Source organism: Protopterus annectens, chromosome 13.part0, assembly GCF_019279795.1.
Source record: "Protopterus annectens isolate FY-2018-M chromosome 13.part0, PAN1.0, whole genome shotgun sequence".
Classification (NCBI taxonomy): Eukaryota; Metazoa; Chordata; order Ceratodontiformes; family Protopteridae; genus Protopterus; species Protopterus annectens.
This window is the reverse complement of record NC_056747.1, coordinates 305,006,369-305,030,190: the sequence shown is the minus strand read 5'-3', so window position 1 is coordinate 305,030,190 and position 23,822 is coordinate 305,006,369. Positions and strand designations below refer to the sequence as shown.

Here is a 23,822-nt window from a genome sequence, read left to right as displayed (position 1 = left end):
AAGATACAGTTCAGCGCTGCCCCAGATCCTAGTTAATAGAAGATACAGTTCAGCGCTGCCCCAGATCCTAGTTAATATAAGATACAGGTTAGCACTGCCCCAGATCCTATTTAATAGAAGATACAGTTCAGGGCTGCCCCAGACTCTAGTTAACAGATGATACAGTTCAGCGCTGCCCCAGCTCCTAGTTAATATAAGATACAGGTTAGCGCTGCCCCAGACCCTAGTTTATATAAGATACAGGTTAGCGCTGCCCCAGATCCTAGTTAATATAAGATACAGGTTAGTGCTGCCCCAGATCCTAGTTAATAGAAGATACAGTTCAGCGCTTCCCCAGATCCTAGTTAATAGAAGATGCAGTTCAGCGCTGCCCCAGATCCTAGTTAATAGAAGATACAGGTTAGCACTGCCCCAGATCCTATTTAATAGAAGATACAGTTCAGGGCTGCCCAGACTCTAGTTAACAGATGATACAGTTCAGTGCAGCTACAGGCCCTAGTTAATAGAAGATACAGTTCAGTGGTGCCCCAGACCCTAATTAATAGAAGATACAGGTTAGCGCTACCCCAGACCCCAGTTAATAGAAGATACAGTTCAGTGGTGCCCCAGACCCTATTTAATAGAAGATACAGGTTAGCGCTACCCCAGACCCTAGTTAATAGAAGATACAGTTCAGTGGTGCCCCAGACCGTAGTTAACAGAAGATAAAGTTCAGCGCTGCTCCAGACCCTAGTTAATAGAAGATACAGTTCAGCACAGCCCCAGACCCTAATTAATAGAGGAAACAGTTCCAGCACTGCTCCAGGCCCTAGTAAATAGAAGATACAGTTCAGTGGTGCCCCAGACCCTAGTTAATAGAAGATACAGTTCAGTGCGGCCCCAGACCCTAGTTAACAGAAGATACAGGTTAGCACTGCCTCAGACCCTAGTTAACAGATGATACATTTCAGCAGGGCCCCAAACCCTAATTAATAGAAGATACAGTTCAGTGCGGCCCCCTAACCTAGTTAACAGACAATACAGTTCAGTGGTGCCCCAAACCCTAATTAATAGGCGATACAGTTTAGCACTGTCCAAGACCCTAATTAATAGAAGATACAGTTTAGCGCTGCCCCAGACTCTAGTAAATAGAAGATACAGTTTAGCGCTGCCCCAGACCCTAGTTAACAGACGATACAGTTCAGCGCTGCCCCAGACCCTAGTTAATAGAAGATACAGTTTAGCACTGCCCCAGACCCTAGTTAACAGATGATACAGTTCAGCGCTGCCCCAGACCCTCGTTAACAGACGATACAGTTCAGTGCTGCCCCAGACCCTCATTAATAAAAGATACAGTTCAGCGTTGCCCCAGACTCTAGTTAATAGATCATACAGTTCAGTGCTGCCCCAGACCCTAGTTCATAGAAGATACAGTTCAGCACTGCCCAAGACCCTAATTAATAGAAGATACAGTTTAGCACTGCTCCAGAAAAGCTTCACCTTTAGATTCCTTTAAGCAATTTACTCAAGCCTTTTTCAACTGAGAACAACGCAAAGCAGTAAAATGGGAGAGCGTAGTCCATACGTTACTGCATAGCACATCCCTCAGTCAGTTATGTGTATTAACAGTAGCCTGACCTGTTTCTTAGTGGCACTCAACACAGAACCAGAACTTTACATTCTAACACTAAATAATAAATAATAAAATAAATAAAAATATAAAAAAATAAAGATGTAATTCTTAATCTGATGTGCTTTTTTTTTAGAAGCTTTCTGTTTGGTCCACAGATATAGGACATTCATGAAGAGAAAACACATCACTGCAGTGCGTACTGAAAGTTTCCAGGTGCTGTCCCTTGTGCCTGTCTTTTCAGCTATTAAACTAGAGCTGTGAGCAGCAGGATCTACAGAACAAAGCAGGGGATAAAAGGAGTCATGTTGCAACTTTAGCCAAATGGGGAATGTACAACAACAAAAGCAGCTGTGACCGCCTAGTTAAAAGGTTATCAGTGTAACTACACAGTGGAAATGAAACAAGCATGTGTAAAGCAGCAGCTTGCTGAAAATATGTCCTGTAGCTGTACTGTTGGAAATGATTTTAGTGTAAGCTGCACATTGCATAGCAAACTGAATTCAAATAGCTTTCTTCATATATTTCATTTCTAGAAAGAAATAGGCCATTTCAGACAAAATAAATGATTTTAACCTAAAAGAGCATTATAAATATATTCTGAATCTGGCATTTAATGACACGGCTGTATGTGTTTGTCTCAGCACCTAATTCATAAAAAATGGTAGATTTGTGATGATCCTAGTAAGATATACAAAAGGAATAAACATTGTGAATGTTTTATATATACATATATATATATATATATATATATATATGTATATATATATATATATATATATATATATATATATATATATATTTATGTGTGTGCATATATATATATATATATATATATATAGAGAGAGAGAGAGAAAGAGTAGAGTACATATATTGAATATATATATATATATATATATATATATATATATATATATATATACACACATACACATATATACAAATATATATGTGTGTGTGTTTGTGTGAGTGTGTGTGTGTGTGTGTGTGTGTGTGTGTGTGTGTGTGTGTATCTATCTATATATGACTGTGTGTGTGTGTGTGTGTGTGTGTGTGTGTGTGTGTGTGTGTGTGTGTGTGTGTGTGTGTATATTTATATATATATATATATATATATATATATATATATATATATATATATATATATATCAAATCCTCTAAAGCCAGCTATGAAAACAGAATTGCAGCAGATAGTAGAGACAAGCACAAGGCCTTCTATAGTTATGTAAAGAATCTCCATGGCAATACCCAGATTTGCTCTGAGCTACTTCACAATGGTACCTCCTATACTGAGCCAACAGATATTGCCAATATACTGGCCAACAGATTTAGTGCCAACTGTACCCCTCCCCCCCAAAGAACCAATCACAATACAAGTAGATTGCCAGGCACCCAGTATTACTGCTGCACAGGTTAAAACAGCACTGTCCAAGGCCAAAAATACAGCTTCTATGGGACCTGAAAATATCCCTGGCTGTGTTTAAATGAACTACAGAGTGAACTGGCACCTCACCTGTGTGCCCTGTTCAATCACAGCCTCACCTTAGCCTTTGTCCCTACCGAATGGCGTTCTGCTACAGTCATCCCTCTCCACAAAGGAGGAGTGACTACAGATCCTGGGAACTATCGCCCCATTAGTGTGACGAATCTGATATGCAGTGCTTTGGAGCGCATCATCATAGACCTAAAAAACAAGGATATAGGGAATCACCAAACTCTGCATCCCACACAGTTTGGTTTTGTGAAGGGCAGACCATGCTTGCTCAACCTGGTCGGCTTCTTTGAGTCAGTCTCCAGAGCTGTGGATGAAGGCAAGGTGGTTCATACAGCCTACCTTGATCTGGCCAAGGCCTTTGAAACCATTCCCCACTCACGAATCATAGAAAAACTCACTAAGCTAGCATCGGCCCCTATATCACTAGGTGGGTTACAAACTGGCTCACCGATAGAAACCACAGTGTGAAAGCAGCTAACTCCAAGTCAGACTGCCGACCAGTCATGAATGGAGTCCCACAGGGTTCAGTCCTGGGTCCTCTCCTGTTTGGTATCTACTTCTCTGAAGTCCAAGCCAACACGAAGGGACTCTGGCTAACAAAATTCACAGACGATTGCAAGTTAAGAGCTATTATTAACTCCCCAAGTGATGTTGACATCCTACAGAAAGGCCTTACTGAGACCAACGACTGGTGTCAGAACCATGGCCATAAGCTCAATGCCAAAAAATGTGTCATCATCCCCTTTGGGAAAAACCCAATTCCCATGAATTACCACATCGATGGTAGTCCACTGAACACAGAAGGCGTTATAAGAGATCTGGGAACACAGGTTGACAGCAACCTCTCTTTTGACCACCACATTGCCACTGTGGTCAGAAAGTCCTTCTATGTGGCACATCTCGTTACTAAGGGTTTTGCATCCAGGGAGAAAGAGGTCATTTTCTCCCTCTACTCTTCCCTCATTAGGCCAATCATAGAGTACAATGCCCCATTTGGCATGTACCTCACTAGACACCTGCAACAACTGGAGAGGCCGCAAAAGTACCTCACAAAGAGGATCCTAGGCCTTAAACACTTGTCCTATATAGACAGACTCAAAAATCTCCAGCTATTATCTTTCTCATATCACCTACTTAGAGGCGATCTCTGCTTGACTTACAAAGCCATGTCTGACCCAGCTCTGTTAGAAATGCTACATCTAGAGAAATCCCAATCCCTCCACACCACACACTCCACAGACCTCAACCTCATTACCACAATCAACAGAACAAGCTGGAGGGACAGGTTCATAACCCAGAGACTGCCCATGATATGGAATAAACTTCCCATACATGTCAAACAGAGCACCTCACTGGCCTTCTTCAAGAGAAATCTTGATGAGTGGATGGGAAATAGAAAATTCACCCCGGGGATCACTCCAGTGGCTCTACTCGACAGAGGCACTGGGAACTAAGGTCAGGTGGCACGATGCCATGGTGATCCTATGGGCTAGGCTTGTAAAGGCTCCAGGGCCATTAGCCTAGTACACACCTATGAATCTATGAACATATATATATATATATATATATATATATATATATATATATATATATGTATGTATGTGTGTGTGTGTGTGTGTGTGTGTGTGTGTGTGTGTGTGTGTGTGTGTATATATATATATATATATATATATATATATATATATATATATATATATATATAAAATGAAATGATAAGAAATGTTTTGGTCATTGTATTTGCAATCATGTTATATGAACATCTGCATATAACATTATTTCATAATATCCATCTTTGCAGAGGTTGCATGGTCCATGGCTCAACTTGAACCTAATTTAAATGAGCAACTAATGTATTTGCCCTAGATGGAATTTCATTTAGGCAAAGACATTATCTTGACATCCAGAAGCATATATAAGAAGGGTGTAAGTAAATTATCAATCAAGCATAGCATTTTGTTACTGTATAAGTTCTGAAGCATTTCTTTCTGACTTTTTAACAACATCATTTGCTAATGGCTTTAAAAATAATAGAGTTTTTATAAATGTTTGAGATATCAAATTCATATAAAGTAAGTGAATGTCCCTTGCACTTTTAGATTAACAATAAATACATTTGGCTAAGTGATAGTGGTATTCTGTTTTGTGCCCTTATTTTTAAATGCTGATGTATGACGTATGTGAAAAACTTCTGTATGTTGTTATTTATACTGATGGAACACATAGCATCCTGTGAAGTTGTAATAGTATGTAGTAATTGTTGATTTACATTATTGCCTTGCATTATAGCTTTTTGCTATTTTTTTACATATATTCAAATATGGTTATTAGATCCATTGGACCTGCTATGATAAAACAAAGTATATGTCATTATTTGGGAGCTAGGATTCATATATTTAGATTACTATGTCCTGCAAGAGCAGAACAGCTTCAAGAATACCCAGATATTTACTTTAGTGCCATCATGGCCTGACCTGACCTATGTAAATTCGGTCTGCTTTGCTAATGAAGTTACCTCTAGATGAAATTTTAAATAACTAAAATAAGACACTATTGGGATGGCATATGCTTTGTATAGTACCTAAACTCTCTAAGTAGAAAGGTGCAGCATATTAAGTGCATAGAAGTCTGACAAGCCACATATATCATCCCAGGCTGTCAGGTATGGCATGTCTTGTTTTTGCCACAAGGATCTTTTTGTTTCTGTTATTCTTCTCCATCTTGTCATGATTTTGAGCCTAGCCCAGTTGTCTTAACTTCCACCACTATATAACGGCAATATGGAATGTTTCTGGGCTTATAGCAATCACCCATTTACTGTTTGGAGGTTTAAAAAGCTACTATCTGCCTCCATGGTGGTAAGCTAGCCACGTAACTGCAGCTTTTAAAAATAAGTTGGAAAAAAATGTTAAATTCCAGTGTGCAAATAGTGGGTGTGAAAATATGACTTTAAGCATAACTCAAGTTTAAGGGGCAGATCCTCACAATATGATCTTTATATATTTATATATTTAATTAGTACTGTAGTCTGTCTAACAGTGTTAATCTATCAAATTGCATTTACATTTCAAATAGTCAAAGCTTGTGTCATCAAGGAACAAAATGTTGTGCTCAGTTGATCAAGCTTTGGCTGATTGATGTACCTTTATTTGTTGTGTTGGACTTGCTCCCCTGTCTGACCTATGGTAAAACCTCCCAACAGTAATATGATGATTGCATTTTATACATATGTTGAAATATATTCAAATATTTCATCAGTACTGTAGTGCATCTCACTCTGTTACCTGTGTGTGTGTGTGTGTGTGTGTGTGTGTGTGTGTGTGTGTGTGTGTGTGTGTGTGTGTGTGTGTGTGTGTGTGTGTGTGTGTGTGTGTTTTATATACGTAAAGGTTATTCTACATATATATTTAAATATATTGTGCCAGGTGATAGAGACTTCTGATAATGACCCTGGATGAGTAAATGATAGTTTGGCATTGTTAAAAATGGCGTTGTCCAGTCATGTCTTCTTTCTGGAGGAAGTCAGTGAGTATACCAATACTGAATATTGTTTTTTGAGAAGGAACAGACAGTAACTCTGCATTGTTAAAATAATAATAAAACAGTATATGAACAGGTATTCACTAGTATTTAAGAAGTCACATTATGATCTGGAAATACAGGAGATAATGTGTATGGTGATTTATGGAAATTTGTATATCTGTTCTTCCAGAATGACACATGGAGTGAACTATACTCATTTGCCCTCTTTAAAGCAATGAGCCATATGCTGTGCATTGGATATGGACGCCAGGCACCAGAAAGTATGTCTGATATTTGGCTGACCATGCTGAGTATGATCGTTGGCGCTACCTGCTATGCCATGTTTATTGGCCACGCCACTGCACTTATTCAGTCACTGGACTCTTCCCGTCGACAGTACCAGGAAAAGGTAGGCATACAGTATTTGTTAATGGAATTAAAGTCAATGTAAACCATTAATTTTCATTCTCATGTAAGCTTTACAGCCTGCCAGCAGCTACAGTGTCTATTCTGCCATCACTAAAGCACATTTTTTTGGTTTACAGGACTATTGACAGCTGTCATTTCAGCAGCTGTTACTAGGTTTTACTGAAGTTTCACCTTCTCATTACTGTTGTTATGGCATCAGCTTCAGCAAAGAAGATAAGGCATCAGAATTTAATTCAAGGGAAGGGGTGGCATCACAACCAATCAGTTGTGACTAACCATCAGTAATAGCCAATCAGTTGTGATTGTAATCTGCTGCCAGCTAAGATAGGTTGTCCTTCATCTCAGATCTGTGAGAGCAGCAAGCTGCTTTACCAGTATGAAGTTTAACCACGCTAGAGTGTGGTTTGCCCTGCTCTTCACAACATTCATTAGTCACAAACTAACAATACCATTTTCTCATTCTCCCTTTTATTTTCTGCTTAGTCAATTTATGTTTTAAACTTATTTGCTGAGTAATTTGATAAATCTGCTTTTCCTGCTGTCTTTTGCGTCATGCTTTTTTCCCAGGCCTTTCCAGAAACATAGCTAGGCATTTTCTCTCTCTGAAAGACTTGATGTTCCAAGGGGACTACATCTGTTCATGCTAGAGGCACTTGCAATACCTATTTCCCCATAAATTACTAAACCTTACAGATCTCTATGGAATTGTGATTAGATTGCTTTCCCACTTTCAGATAAAAAGTCACATACATGACATATTAACATTGGGACCATTCACCAGTAGTAAATTGTAGGGACTAACTATTCCCTGGATCTTCACAGTAAGAGTTGTGAACTGTGGAATGGTCTGTCAGAATGGGTGGTAAAGAATCTATGGAGGTATTCCATACCATGTCAAAAAGGTATAGAAAATGTGTAAGAGAATGGTGGGGACAGAGGAATAATGAAAGCACTTGAGCAAATTAAATAGGCAGATTATCTCTTTACATAAAGTACCCAAACATTGGGTTCAGAGACCTGTATCAGGGTTTGGGCAGTGACAACAGAAATGTAAACCCTTCCAGGTATACAAAAACATAGACATCAAAATCCTGGAACAACAGCAACTCTACACTCAGTAGAGCAACATGACTTTATTGGAAAAAACAACATAAATCTCACTTAAATAGCAAATACATTTCATCAGAGAATTAATTATTTTACTCTCTGATTAAATGCACTTGCATCATGATTAGTTATTTTAAACATTCTTAGGAGGAGGAGTTTTTGATGGATTAAACATACTGGCTATATCTCCAGAGGTGGACTTTGAAAACATTTATTAACTGATGAAGTTTTAGACTTAGAAACTGGTTTTAAAGATCTTTAAACACTGGTGGTTCACGTTAGAAACCTGTATTATCAATGATGTATGTTTACTGCACTCATCAGACAAGGTATGGTTCTGAGAAAGTTACAGCTATATAAAGTTAGTTTTTGTGGTCAGCCAGCATTTTTAAGGAAATGACATGGAAGACTGAATAAAATGAGTAAGGAAATGTATCAGTTGAGATGTAGAATAAGAGTTCTTGAACAAAAGTAGCTCCTTACAGGTAAACAGTTGAGCAGATTGCCGAATATAAATTGTTGACATCTAAGTTTGACTGTGCTGTTTCAAAATTTGATGAAGAGACAAAATAGAACATAGAATAGATACGAAAGAGAATTTAGAGATTATGATAATATTGTTTGATCTAGAAAGAAGCAAAAAAAGGATTTTGTTTCTGCAAAACTTACCAGAAAATGATTAATAATGAAAGTAGGCAAGTGATTCAAAGGCAAAGCGAGAGTTGGATTCTAGAACAAGTCATTCTCGTTCAGTCACTGCCCATGTATTTCACATATTTTATGGAGTTTAAAATCTGTTAACGTGAATAACTGTGGTGAAACTGTGTTGTCCAGTAATGGAAAAGAGTGCGCTAGTACGTTTTCAGCGGCCTTTTAACAGTAACATGACTTACATAATAACTCTAATGATGTTTTATTTGTGTCTTTGGGTAATTCTAAAATGTCTTCATTAAATAAAGGACTAAATTTCTGTCCATCTAAAAAGTTAGCATTTATGAAACTGTACTTTGATTCTTTTTTTATTCTTATGTAAGAAAAATGTAATAATATTGTTTGGTACAGGGAGTGATGCCTCCCTTTCTTCCTTTAAGAAAATCCTCTACTTTTGTATCAATTTCTAATAGAATGTGACTTTGTTTAGAAAACTGTGTGAAATGGACATCAGGAAAATATAACTAGACTATAATAAATTGTTTTTATGACAAATTATCCAATGATCAAAAGAGGAAAAAAAAGTGCAGAGATAATAGTGATATTTGCAATGCTATTAAAGGTGGCACTGTGATCATAATGGCCCTGCTTGATTATGAAGAAACATGCTTGGTCTTTTACAGGATGAACAAGCTGATAAAATGTTGATAATTGACTCATTAATGTTTTTAAGGCCAAGTTAGAAAAGCTGTTGACACAATTATGTTCTACTGAGTGTATTACTTAGGATGAACTTGAATTTCATAAGGTAAAAATGCTTAAGTGGCCTGTATTGTTTTCCTAAAGTACATAAAAAATTCATCATATCCGTCAATGCAAACAATTATTGCATGTCGTGGACCTATATTAAAATGTGTTTCCATTTTCTTAGGTACCGTATTAAAGTCTTTGGTTGGTACATAACAAGTATTGTTTAAAGATATAGGTGCATTTTTGAGTAAGAGTTTGAAATGCCAAGCTTCATTATTGTGAGTTCTGGAATGCTGAAACTGAATCACTGAAAATGTAGATTTACAGTAGCAAGTCCAGCATCGCTGTTTCTCAGAATATTCCCTTTTCTCCAAGGTATGTCAGTCTCAGAGTTGGTCCGCATCAGGGTTCTGGGTGGGACTTGCCCTCAAGCTAAAAGAAAACTAAAGGAGAAAAGTGATGCTTAACATTCACTTTTTTCCGGTAGTTTCTATCTTTTTTTTCAACATTTCAGGATTAGTATTATAAGTCTCAACATTTCAATATTTTATCCTTATTTTTGGATTCAATGAGAGAGTTAAAGTATTTTGATGGTGACATTTTGGTCACTGTTGATATTAATTCTTTCCACAATTGTAAAGAAAATCAAAATGATTTTAAGGTCGTTGAATTCTGGTTGGTTAAGTGCACTGACTGGTCTAAGAGAAGAGTTATAGCTATTGTTAAACTTTTAAGTACATAGTTAGAATGGAATGCTTTTAAGTTTAAACATCAACACTTTAAATGCATAAGAAGTACTGTGATGAGTACAAATATTGCACCAGTGTGCACCAATGTTTTTGTTTCTTTTTTGGGAACATCACATGTTATTCAGATTATAAATTACTTAAGTTTGCATTATGTTATAAATTATTTTTGATTATATTTTGGTAGAGTTAGTATCTTACAATAAGTTATTAGTATTTCAGTGATTAATAATTAACAGTGAAATGTGTTTAAAAAGCATGCTATTGAAACTAGCAAATCAGTGTCTCGTTCTCTCAAGATAAATAGGGATAGATAGGGACCTAAACCTTGTCACCACAATAAACAGAACATGCCGGAGGGATAGATTCCTGTCCCAGAGACTTCCCATACTCTGGAATAAACTACCTATCTATATCAAACAAAGCTCCTCATTAGCACTCTTCAAGAAAAATCTTGATGATTGGATGGGAAATAGGAAATTCACCCCGGGGATCACCTCTGTGGCTCTGCTCGACAGTGACACAGGAAAATAATTTTCTTGGGTGGCAAAAGCCAGGGTACCTTTTTGGCTGGGCTTGTATAGGCCCCAGGGCCGATAGCCTAGTACCTACCTATGAACCTATGAAACTAGAGGTCCATAGGTCGGAACTTGTTACTAAGCATACTGTCTGGAAGACCATCGAGGAGCCTAGCACAGTTCCTCAATAACCACTGAGTACCATCTGGTTAAGTGAATTACTCAGACTTCCACAGGCAATTGGATGCTGACAGAACCAATGTCTGGACAACAGGAAGCAGCTCCTTTAAAAGTTTATGACTTTCATCGTCTGCACTAACTGTCAGAGAAACAGACATGAGGAGAACATGAAGTGTCCACACAGATAATGATCAGAGGTCAGGAATGAACCCAGGACCCTGGAACTTGTGGCAGATGTCATAACCACTGTGCCATTGTGCTACCCAATCTTCCTAATCTGTAATCATCGAGATATAGATTAATAGTGTTCTGAAAATATCCCACATATAGGACATTTTTTTTAGGAGAAGAAATGCTCTTTTGTTGTGTTTTTGCCTTCATGGGACCTGTTCATTGGCATCTCGGCCCTCACCGAACTGACCCATTCCTTCTGTTACTATTGGGGGTAAAGAGCCAGGTATCCCCAGGCTAGGTGAGACTCCTACAACTCATTTGTTCCTGCACAGGGTGCCTCATTAAACCATTTGTCCCCCACCCACCCCCATCTTGAAAGTCATTCAGTAGTAAGCAAGTCTGTTTACCTGTCCAATGGGAATGGCTTATCATCTCTGTTTATAGCATCCCCCCGCACACCATTACTGCATTTACTGCAGCTCACTGAACTCCACTTCCATGCTGCTGTCCACAGTGAGCATACCTTGTCAGCTTACATGCACACATACAGGCAGCGTGTGCTGATAGGCCTGCTCTCTACGGCTGCAACAACTGCTGCTGTGGGTATATGGCACTAAAGTGGTGAGTCAAAGCCACATCCATCCCGCCACAATGACTGAGCCAATAGCAGCTTTCACTCCCATCCTCACCTACCACCTCCTGGAAGTGCCAAGCCACTTGCTGAACTTAGGTCACCTGCGTTGGAGTTAGGGTTTTATTCCTGTAAACTTGAGTTGTAATCAGGGTTTTATTCTTGTACAAGACAGAGCTGCCTGTTTTTGTTATGTCGAATGTTGATAAGCAAGTCTGACTCTAAATTATTTCTTGATTTCCTTACTTTATATTAGCGTACAGAAAGTCCAACAACCTCTGCGAATCTGTCTATGACCTTTTAATTTCTATCTTGTCTGCAGTTTATTGTTCTTGCTTACTGTTTTCTATGGGCTTTATTAAATAAGTTATACTGAATGTGTTTACATGTTTAACAGGCTTTTTAGAGCATAAACTGATCTTAGTTTTTCCAGTTTGTCCTTTAATATATTCCAGCATTTTGGATGCCCTCACAATTCCTCTATATAACCCCATTTCTCCAACTGAATCTTCATTTCCTTATTCGCATTTCGTCATTTGTGTGCTCATTGCCTTGAAATCTACACTGATTTGATAGCTGTATATCCTGCTAACATCTTAGTTGCAGTGCCTAGTATTGTATGGCTAGGCTGAATATTAAGTGAATGGATTTTGATCCCAGTTGACTGAGGACATCTATAAAAACTGAAAGATCTAGTTTTGATTTACTGAGCTGAGCTATGTCTGAAAGGGCCATACCCTAATAACTCTAGGCACTGTTAAAGTAAGTCTGAAATTTGCCATTAGTGTACTTATACAGTCTGTCTTATGATAGCTACTTTCTTATCAGTGTTCTGTTACATGGGAGGCATGTTTAAATTTTCATGTATGACAAACGTTGCAGTACTGGTCTTCATACCACACTTTTCTTATACATGTTCTGAAATTTTGCAGTTGGGTCTAGGAACGCAATAAAACTCAGTGATTGATGCACTTGGTGGCTTAGTATTTATTAAATATAATTATAAATCCTTATTACTAATGTTTAATGTATAATTATTTTTTTTAATTTTTTTGGTACCCTCCACATCTCTGCAACTAAGCAGTTAACCCATTTGTTCTTTCCCTCTTCTGACAGCAAACAAGTTTACTTGGGACAGTGAGAGTCAGGGAGAGTGGCTATCAGTTTTAGACAATAGGAGCTTTTCTAATACTCCTAACAGTCCTTCCATTGTTGGCCAGCAGGCATAGTGGAGTGCCTAGCTATGTGAAGCTACTTGTGAGCAAATGCAGATTCTACATACTATGTATAAGCTTATTGAGATAACATGCACTCGTGGTCAGGTTCACGCTCCTTAGTTCATGTGCATGAGAGTACAGTACTGGACCTTTCCCCATGTTGCACATTTATGCTGAGATTGAACCAACTCCCTCCCTTCATCAGGGATGGGTGAGCTTACTCCCAGCCTCCCTCTGGGATGGGTGAGCTTACTCCCAGACTTCCTCTGGAATGGGTGAGCTTACTCCCATCCTGTATTTGGGATGGGTCAGCTTACTCCGAGTATCCCTCTGGGATGGGACAGCTTACTCCCAGCATCCCTCTGGGATGGGACAGCTTACTCCCAGCCTCCCTCTGGGATAGGTGAGCTTACTATCAGCCTCGCTCTGGGATAGGTGAGCTTACTCCCAGCCTCCCTTTGGGATGAGTAAGCTTACCCCCAGCCTCCCTTTGGAATGGGTGAGCTTACTCCCAGGCTCTCTTTGGGATAGGCGAGCTTACTCCCAGCCTCCCTTTGGGATGGGTGAGATTACTCCCAGCCTCCATTTGGGATAGGTGAGCTTACTCCCAGGCTCCCTTTGGGATAGGTGAGCTTACTCCCAGCCTCCCTTTGGGATGGGTGAGCTTACTCCCAGGCTCCCTTTGGGATAGGTGAGCTTACTCCCAGCCTCCCTTTGGGATGGGTGAGCTTACTCCCAGGCTCCCTTTGGGATAGGTGAGCTTACTCCCAGCCTCCCTTTGGGATGGGTGAGATTACTCCAAGCCTTACTCTGCCTGCTGCTGCAGCATCTAGCCTGGTAATCAAACCCTCTCATTCGGGCTTAGTCAGGGTTGTATCTCTCGACTTTACAAGGCCAACTTCTAACTTTCTGGAGAGCCACTGTGACAAAGATAGCTTCACCACATCTTTTGTTCACAATCAACTTTTGTCTCTGACTTTGTAGCCTAGCATATGAATTTCTGCATTACCCTCTGTAAACCATGTCTCACTAATTACCTCAAGTATTAGCACTGTCTCACAAAAAGAGTCTTCCATTCATTTATTTTCCCAAACAAACTTATCACATCTGTATAGAACATATTCTCTTCTTGCCAGGTATTTAGTGTTGCAGTGGAAACCAGATGCTCGAGTCTAATGGGTTCCTCTAATGGGAAATGGCGAGCCATAACTAGGTCATCTGGCACCCGGTGCAATTCTCCAAATTAGAGCCATCCTCCAACCAAAAACAAAATGGTCAAAAGGTACTCTTCTGTCTTTAACATTGTAACTGTAAATGTATTTAACAGCTTGCTGCAGTTAACTCCTCACACACTAAGCACTTTGGTGCTTCAGCCATGATTGCATATGTAGTATTGACATCCATAAACGCCAGTACTGCACTCTTGTAACATTGGCACCTGCTGGCTTGCACCCAGGGAAGCTGACACCAATACCTTGCCCTAGTTACAGCTGAAAACAAATGTACTGCATCTCCCTCTCTCATATTTATTTGGTCTGTAGACAGATCTGTAACTTGTTAGTTTGTTTCTATCTGACTGTGTGCTGTATCGATATTTGCTACTGTCTTTGAATTGTTGTAATCACTGCAGTTGTCTCTCTGATTACTTCCCAACATCCTGACTTCCCACCATAACAACATCCCAATATCCACCTTTAACCATTTAAGATTTCAATCTATACTTTTATAATGTTACAGATCCTCATAGATTGTATTGTCTGCACTTATACTTACCTAGGCCCTTAATTTACAGAATTTCTAATTCCTATCTGTGTGATGGGAGCATGTAACCGTGATCTGGAATGTCAAGGTTTCAGTCCTAGTAGAAGCACAAACTTCTTTAGTGGCATTAGATTCACCAGTTAGTACTAGGATAACATGATAATTCTTTACATAGCTTTGCTTCTGAGGCAGATCAGACATAACAGTCTGTAATGACCTGGGTCTGCGAAAGGTCCTCCCTTATGCAGGGGGATAACTGTTGCTGTTCTTCATTCACTTGGTACAAAAAACATATGGAGGCTAAGGCTGAACAATGATTCTAAGAGTGTGGCTAAATCGTACTTCATAGTTTTCAAGATGCATCCTGGGATATTGTCAGGCCACATTGGCGCAGTAGTTGTTCCTTTTGGTAGCACTTTCAGGACATGGTCTTGTGTGCATTCTGGTGGTGAGTCGGTTTCAGAAATGGAATGCACTGCTAGACTTTGACTGTGGCTTATGCTTCCCAAAGCTGTAGCTGATATACCAGTTCATCTGAGTTCTGATTCATGGGGTTTGTTGATGCACTCCCTCTTCTCCCAACTTTGTCTGATTAGTTGCGTATGTGGAAGGAAGTATTCCTGCACATGCATCCTTTGCAGGAGTGGGGAAAAAAGGATTTGGAGGCTAGCCTACTGACCTGGTACAAAAGGATAAATATGTATTTTTTAATTCGTCTATTCTCATTATTCTGTTTGTATGTGAATTGTATATGCTTGAGGAAGAGTTGAGACTTCAAGACCTTGGACCAGTCTCTGGTGCTTCGGTAGCTTAATAGTAGTGCAACCAGACTAGTGATCCTAAGGAGTCAGGGTTCAATTCCCAGCTGAAGCATGCACTTCTTCAATGCTGTGCTTCTAGACTTTGGCCAGGGCCAGAGCCTTTCCAAAATTCTTCTAATTGATGTAGCCATTTATTTGAGTTCTGGTTCATTGAGTTTGTTGATGCACTGTCTCCTTTCCCCTTTTTGGCTGTTTACTTGCATATTGTGTTGGAGAAGGAATTTGTTCCTGAAAAAAAAACATTGGCTGTTGGAGAAAAAAGGGCTATGGAGAGCAAAGCACTTATCTGGTTAAACAAAAAAAAGTATAAGTGTGGGGTTTCATTCCTTTGTTCAGGTTGGTCTGTTGGGTGCGTAGTCATAGCTACTGTTGTGCACATGCAGTAAAGTATTCACTTTTTAGCATGCTTTTTAGAGGTTATATACTTGTTACTGGCAGAATTAATGGTTTCTTACCTGGGACTGAGCAACTTTGTTAATAGGAGAGTCTGGCTATAATTGTGGCTACTAGCAGCTCTGCTAATCACTTGGGCATGTTTCACTGACCTGGAGAAGTGCTTTGTGAACACTTTTGTTTCCTAGCTGTCTAACTTAGGCCAAGTTCTCTAACACACCTTCCAGATGTTGAATAAGGTATGTATTCCACCTGTGACCCATATATGGGATCTCTACTAAATCTGGCCAGCGTCCTTCAGGCCATAGCATATTTCACCTGTCTAGCTCATTGTAAACTCTGGACCCCTCTAACAAACAGGAATCCTCTGTTACTACCTTCCATTTCTCTTATTTTAAGTGGCATATACCTCAGTGAGTGCCACTGGGCAGCTGTTCTTATACCACTTGTACTGTCTGGGTCCCAGTGGGGCAGGTGTCCATATGTGTCAGCTCTTCTGCCAATGCCAAACACTCTCCCTTCCTAAGCTAGATTAGTTTACATGTTCTTCTGGCTACTACCAGTTTTATGTGGCCAGTCAAGTCAAGTCAAGAGAAGTCCAGCATGTAACAAAATCTTGCTAGTATAACTTTCCTTTCCAAATACAGTTCCAATATTTCAAGTTCATCAAAAAACTATGCTATCTTGACCATGTTTAATGTGGCACCAGTCGAGGAAGCAATCTTTGTAAAACTGCTTGATCTCTTCCATGGTAATCAGTTATCGTTTTACCAACATATACATTAATGCTGCATCAAAAAACAAGTAAAAGCTAGTTATGATGTAAAGAAGAAAGTGAGTTGTGTTGGATCATGTGTGATTATCTGCTGTTAATATGTACTTACGTCATTCATGTATTCTTTCTGCACATTTTTATAACAACCTATAGTCTCCACTTCTCAGCTATTATATAACCTCAGTAGTATAGTTAGATTTGCTATACATCACCACTACAGAACACCCAAACCAAAAAGTAACAACGTCACACAAACAAACCACTTAGTAAAAACTACAATAAAAACCTAGCCAGGCTAGAGGTTTCACTGTGTGAAACCTTAAACCTCCTGTAATAGAGGCCTATGGGATATATGCAATTGACTCCTTTAGGACATGAAGTATTTCAGATATATGGATTCTGAATGTCCATAACATTTTACTATTTCTTTTTAAGTCTTTATGGATACATTCAGGCCAATAAAGCCAAACCATGTCTCATAGGCCTTTATTACAGGAGGCTTAAGGTATCACACAGTGAAATCTCTAGCTTGACTTGATTTTTCTTGTAGTTATCACTAGAGAACACATCACTGCTTAGCCTTTCATAGCTTCAACAGAGGGACAAAGGGATAAAGACCCAACAATGGGTCAGGTGTTCCCAGTTTGACCAGTGGCTTGGATGGCTGTTTAAGGTCTTGTGGGGAGAAAAGCAGTAAGGAGGGTAGTGAGGGGGAGAATCCCTGTGTGTAATAACATATAAGGGATACTAAAACAGAAGACTAGTGAGCACCCAGTGGCTGTCTATTATAGAAAGGCTTTTAAAACCTCAGGATTTTTTTTCTTTTGAACTAGTTTGTGAATAAAGAACTGTATGGACTGAATAATGAATAATTAATTAATTAATTAATAATGAATTGTGAATAATGAACTGGATGGGGAACAGAAAATACACCCCTGTGATTCCCCTTGTGTCCCTGCTGGACATTGGCATAGGGTGCTGACTTCTTGGAACATGGACTAAATTCTTGGCTAGGCTTGTAAGGGCCTCAGGGCCAATAGCCTAGTAATTTCCTATGATCCCATGTTTATAAATGTGCTCAAATGCTATTAAGAAAAGAAGCCTGATTAATTTTCATGTAAGAACCTTTGAATCCAAAAGGACTAAATCAAGAAATTAATATGAAGTATTTATTGTGAATAAATATATAAATAAAGTATGTAAATAGTAGCATCATTATTGATATGATATGCATTATTATTATTATTGGATGGCATTTGAAAAGGTGGTTTGATTTCATTGGTAGGTAAAGGGGTTTTCTGGGTAACTGAAATTGAGTTAAAGCTTGACAGTGTGCAACATTTGTAGGCATATAGCCGAGAGGTGCTAGTTAGTTGTAATAACTATAAGTAAAGTGTTTTTAAAAGATACCCAGGGTGTGTGTCCTTAAATTCATCAGGAGAATTTACAGCCTAAAAAGGTGCTTGTGAAATAATATAATACATGTATTTTATTTTGTTGACATTGGTTGACTGGAATAGGCCTTATACTACTGAAAGGTTCCTTTTTCAAAAGCAGCAGACTGATGAACTACAAAAGACAGACATAAGACAAGACAATAAGAGTTACACACACACACATTATATATATATATATATATATTTATATATATATATATATATACATATACATACATATAGAGAGAGCAAGCGAGCATACCATAGTAAAAAGTGTATCAGAAACGAAAAACAAGCAAATGCTTTGTAAAAAGAAAGGAGTTAAACACAAAGTGTCACATAATATTTACAGTGTCGATTATATATAGGCTAATGAGTTAAATATTAAGGACTGAGTTGAGGTTATGTAAATATGCTATTGTGGATATATGTTTCAGTAGTATATAATCTTTTACTCCTTCAATCAAGCATTTTCTTCTATGATGCAGTATTTGTAGTAGAGCTATTGTTGTAGTTGATCTAGTCACTAGAGGGAAAGGTAGAAGTAAGTTAGTGTTTCGGTGAGTAAGAAATAGGTTATTGGGATATTGGATTAAAGTGAAAAAACACACCATGTTCTAGGAAGGTGTTCTGAGTATGTGGGTGGAGGCTGAAGAAAGTGCACTTAGATCAGATAAGAGATGGTAAATATGGTGATGTGATTGCAAACATACTATAACTATTTAATCTGTTTTATGGCTAGGTGATATACTTGGCATGCATAATGTCGTAATTTACTGCAGACAGTGAACATTTCTCTTTAGTAATAGATAAGACTGTATCCTACGTTAGAAGACTTTTGTCTTCATCTGAGTTCTGATGTCTGTTAACAGAGCCATACAGATTAAGTATAAAGAATCAGAATGAGGGATTATTAGATGTGTGTATGACCAAGAGTTGTTTTGTTGTGATATTAGTAAACTTGGACATTCACAAAGGCACACTAGGTCTTGTATAGCTGGTATTTAATTTGAGGGGTCTGGGTTGTAAACTACGTTATGAACTAATTTAGTTGATAAAAGTTGAAAAAGAAAATATAACTGTGCATTAGTAAGGATTATTTTTTTCATTTCACAGTGATATAAAGAATCCTATTGGCCGATTATTAGATTTCGGTATTATCAAGGTTTGTTTTCTTGTGGTATTTGTGATCTTGGAGGTGACAAAGTTGTACTGGTTCTTGTACAGCAGGAATTTTTAAGGGGGTGGGGGCGGCAGGATGGTAAACTATGTTATGAACTTATTTAGGTGATGAAAGTTAGGTGATGAAAGTTGAAAAAAAATTATTATGCATCAATAATGACTGGTTTTACCTTTCACAGTGATAAGATAGGGTTTAGAACCATCCTTGCCTTTCTGTTTATAAACAAAGTGCTTTTTTTTATTTTAATCACTTACTCCTTTTATCCATATTTTGACAAACATGTTTCATGTGAGAAGAAGAGATTGTAACTGTCTGACTATAAAAAGAGACCTGCATATACTGTACTGTATAGGTTCATAGGTTCATAGGTAGGTACTAGGCTATCACCCTAAGGGCCTACGTAAGCCTAGCCAACAAGGTTCAATGGCTTACGCCTTCCAAGAAAGTTATTTTCCTGTGCCACTGTCGAGCAGAGACACAGAAGTAATCCCCAGGGTGTATTTCCTATTTTCCATCCACTCATCAAGATTTTTCTTGAAGAGTGCTAATGAAGAACTTTGCTTGATATAGATGGGCAGCCTGTTCCAGAGTAATGGAAGTCTCTGGGACAGGAATCTATCCCTCCAGCATGTCCTGTTTATTGTGGTGACAAGGTTTAGGTCCCTAGAGTGTGTAGCTTGGAGGGATTGGGATTTCTTTAGGTGTAGCATGTCCAACAGCTCTGGGTTTGACATAGCTTTATATGTTAGGCAGAGATCACCTCGGAGTAGGTGATATGATACGGAGTAAAGCTGGAGTTTTTTGAGGCGGTCAGTGTAGGGCATTTGTTTGAGGCCAGTAATCCTCTTTGTGAGGTACTTCTGTGGCCTTTCCAGCTGCTGTAGATGTCTTATGAGGTACATTCCAAAAGGGGCATTGTGCTCTATAATGGGTCTAATGAGTGTCGAGTAGAGGGGAACAATTACCTCTTTTTTTCCTGGATGAGAACCCTTTTATGATGAGGTGTGCCATGTAGAAGGACTTCCTGACTACTGTGGCAATGTGACTATCAAAGGAGAGACTAGTATTGACAGAAATAAACATGTTCATATGTGTATATGAGGCTAACAATCACAAGGGCCTTTCTAAGCTTAGCTATGCATCCCAAATCTCTGATAAGTTTTGGTACCCTTGATAAGTGTAAGCAGGGGGTTGGAAGATGAAACATTTACAAGCAGGGGCTGGGAGATGAACCATTTACAGGCTGCCTGTTTCTATTACAGACATAATTGCCAAGCCAGAGATGAATTTCCTGTTCCCCATCCAATTGTTGAAGTTACACTTGAATTTTGGTAGGGAGGAACGCTGCTTCACGTAGATGGGGAGCCTGTTCCAGAGATGTGGTAGTCTCTGGGATACATACCTGTCTCTCCAGCAGGTCCTATTTATACCACAGGCAAGGTTTAAGCATTTAGAACTGGTAATTCTGGTCCTGTTTGTTTTGTATTATGTAGGAGGTCCATCAGGGTGGGATCTGCCATTTATGCCAGGCATAGATCTCTCCTCGACAAAATGTAGAGATAGGGCATTGATGTGGTCTGCATAGGATGTGTTTTTTAGCACTGCATTTTTTTAGTGAGGAACTTCTGTGGATGTTCCAGTTGTTGGGTGTGCCTGGTTAGGTACATACCAAAGGGACATTGTACTCAATAGCAGGTCTGATGAATGCTGAATTTCGTGACCTCCTTGGATTTAGATGCCATACCTTTGTTTATAAGTTGTTCATAGGTTCATAGGTTCATACTAGGCTATCTGCCCTAGGGCATTTATAAGCCTAGCCAGAGTGTGTTTGGCTTTCGCCACCCATTTTAAATTAATTTTGCTATGCCTTTTTTTGAGGTTAGTATACTGTGCCTCTGTCTAACAGTGACACAGAAGTGATAGCCAGGGTAAACCTACAATCTCCCATCCACTCATCAAGATTCTGAAGAGAGTCAATGTGGGACTCTGCCTAACCTGGACTGGGATTTTATTCCAGAGTGAAGGGAGCCTCTGGGTTATGAATCTGTCCCTCCAGCATGTCCTATTTATTTCTGTGCTGAGGTTCAAGTCTCTCGAGCGCGTAGCTCAATGAGATTTGGATTTTCTGAGGTGCAGCATGTCCATTAATTCCGGGTTGGACATGGCTTTATACGTCAGGCACAGATCGCCTCTGAGCAGGCGGTATGCCACTGAGTAGAGCTGGAGTTTCTTTAACCGGGCAGCATATGGCATCTGTTTGAGCCCTTTGATCCTCTTAGTGAGGTACTTTTGGGGTCTTTCCACTTGCTGCAGGTGTCTGGTAAGGTACATCCCAAAAGGGGCATTGTACTCAATTATGGGCCTGATGAGGGATGAGTAAAGAGGTATGATGTTCTCCCCTGATCTAGATGTGAATCCCTTCATGATTAGGTGGGCTATATAAAATGTTTTTCTAACCACTTTGGCCATGTGGTTGTCAAATGAGAGATTGCTATCAACTTGGGTCCCCAGGTCCCTAATGACTTCTTCTGTACTTAATGGATTACCACCTATGTGGTAATTTGTGGGCACTTTGTTTTTGCCAAAGGGGATGACTATACACTTTTTGGCGTTTAGCTTAGGTCATGGCTCTGGCACTAGTTGTCTGTTTCTATGAGGCCCTTTTGGAGGATGCTTGTGTCGGCTGGAGAGTTGATTATGGCGCCCAGTTTGCAGTCATCTGCGAACTTGGTCAGCCACAGTCCTTCCATGTTGGCCTGTACCACCGAGAAATATATACCGAACAAGAGAGGTCCCAGGACTGAGCCTTGTGGCACGCCACTTGTAACTGGTTTGGAGTCTGACATGGCTCCAGCAATTCTAACCATGTGGGTTCTGTCCTTGAGCCAGTTTGCAACCCATCTAGTGACATAGGGGTTTATATTTAAGCTGGTGAGCTTATCTATAATGCCCGAGTGGGGTATTGTATCGAAGGCTTTTGCGAGGTCCAGGTAGGCTGTGTGGACCACCTTCCCCTCGTCAATGGCCTTAGTGACTGTTTCAAAGAAATCGACCAGGTTTAAGAGGCAGGATCTGCCCTTAACAAAGCCAAACTGGGTAGGATCCAGTGTCTGTAGGTCCCCAATATCTTTATTTATGAGGTCCATGATGATCCTTTCCATAGCTTTGCAGACCAAGCTAGTCAGGCTTATGGGGTGATAGTTTCCAGGATCCGTTGAGGCACCACCTTTGTGGAGAGGGACCACTGTTGCTGTACGCCGCTCTTTGGGTACATATCCTGTAGTAAGGCTAAGATTGAACAGTAGTTTTATGTTTGGGTTTAGCTCTTCTTGGAGTTCATGTAGGACGCAGCCCGGGACACCATCTGGTCCCATTGATGCTGTGTTTTTTGCTTTGGAGAGGGCGGCTCTTACCTGAGCATCTGAAATGTCAGGGGGGCAGCACTCTGCTGGGATAGATATTTGTCCTTTTGGTGGGGAGAGGGGGGAGAAGTTTGTACTGAACCTGTCAGCTAGGATGTTGGCAATGTCTGTGGGCTTGGTGTATTTTTTGTCATTTTGGACTAATTCTGAGCATATCTGGGAATTCCCACCCAGGTTCCTAACATAACTAAAGAAAGCCTTGTGATTATCCTTAGTGTCCTGTGCAATTTTTCTCTCGAAGCTGGCCTTAGAAGATTTTATGAGTGCCCGTAGTTTTTTGCTAATACTGATCAGAGATGCCTTCCCTTTTTGGGATTTTGCTCTATCATGTAGTAGCTTCCTCCTTCTATTGTATAGTTTGTTTATGGCTGTGGTCCACCAGACAGGACGCCTGCCTTTGGAGGATTGGGTCTTGGTTTTATTTGGGATTGCATGATCCATGCATTCCTGAAGGTGTTCATAGAATGCGTTTATAAAGGATTCTGCGGTCTGGGCAGTATTTTCCACAGGCCCAGGGGCTTTGAAGGATTTCGCCTCAGTTTTGAGGTGTGTGAAATTTGCTTTAGAGAAGTTTTTCACTGTGGTTTTCTGGGCAGGGGGTGGGGTCGGGATGTGAATATCCAGTGAGATTAGTTTATGGTCTGATCTTACCAGTGAGGGATACACTTCTGGTCTGGAGCATAGTGTCCCCATGTTGGTGATGATCAGGTCCAGTATGTTTTCCCCTCTTGTGGGAGTGGTAACAAGTTGTTCCATAGCATTTGAGTTTATAAATTCTAGGAACCTTTGGGCTAGGATGTTGGAGCTAGAGTAATGCTCCCAGTCTATGTTTGGGTAGTTGAAGTCGCCCAATATAATGGTGTTTGGAGAGACCTTCATATTTTCCAGTATTCTCAGGAAGGCCGTGGGGTTCCTGTGTTTGGGAGGGTGGTCTGTAGCAGGCTATAAACTGGAAGGCAGTTTTACCTACAGTTAGTTGCACATGGATAGTCTCTGATGCTTCGT

At 39.7% G+C, this 23,822-nt stretch overlaps 1 protein-coding gene across 1 annotated transcript in view; it reads left to right on the top strand.

Annotated features, from left to right (window-relative positions):
* HCN2 (hyperpolarization activated cyclic nucleotide gated potassium and sodium channel 2) overlaps positions 1-23,822 on the top strand; it is a 963,160-nt gene that overhangs the window by 550,508 nt on the left and 388,830 nt on the right. The window contains exon 4 of the mRNA XM_044053893.1: positions 6,814-7,032. Within this exon, the coding sequence (XP_043909828.1) occupies positions 6,814-7,032 (219 nt within the window). The remainder of the gene's footprint in view (positions 1-6,813; positions 7,033-23,822) is intronic.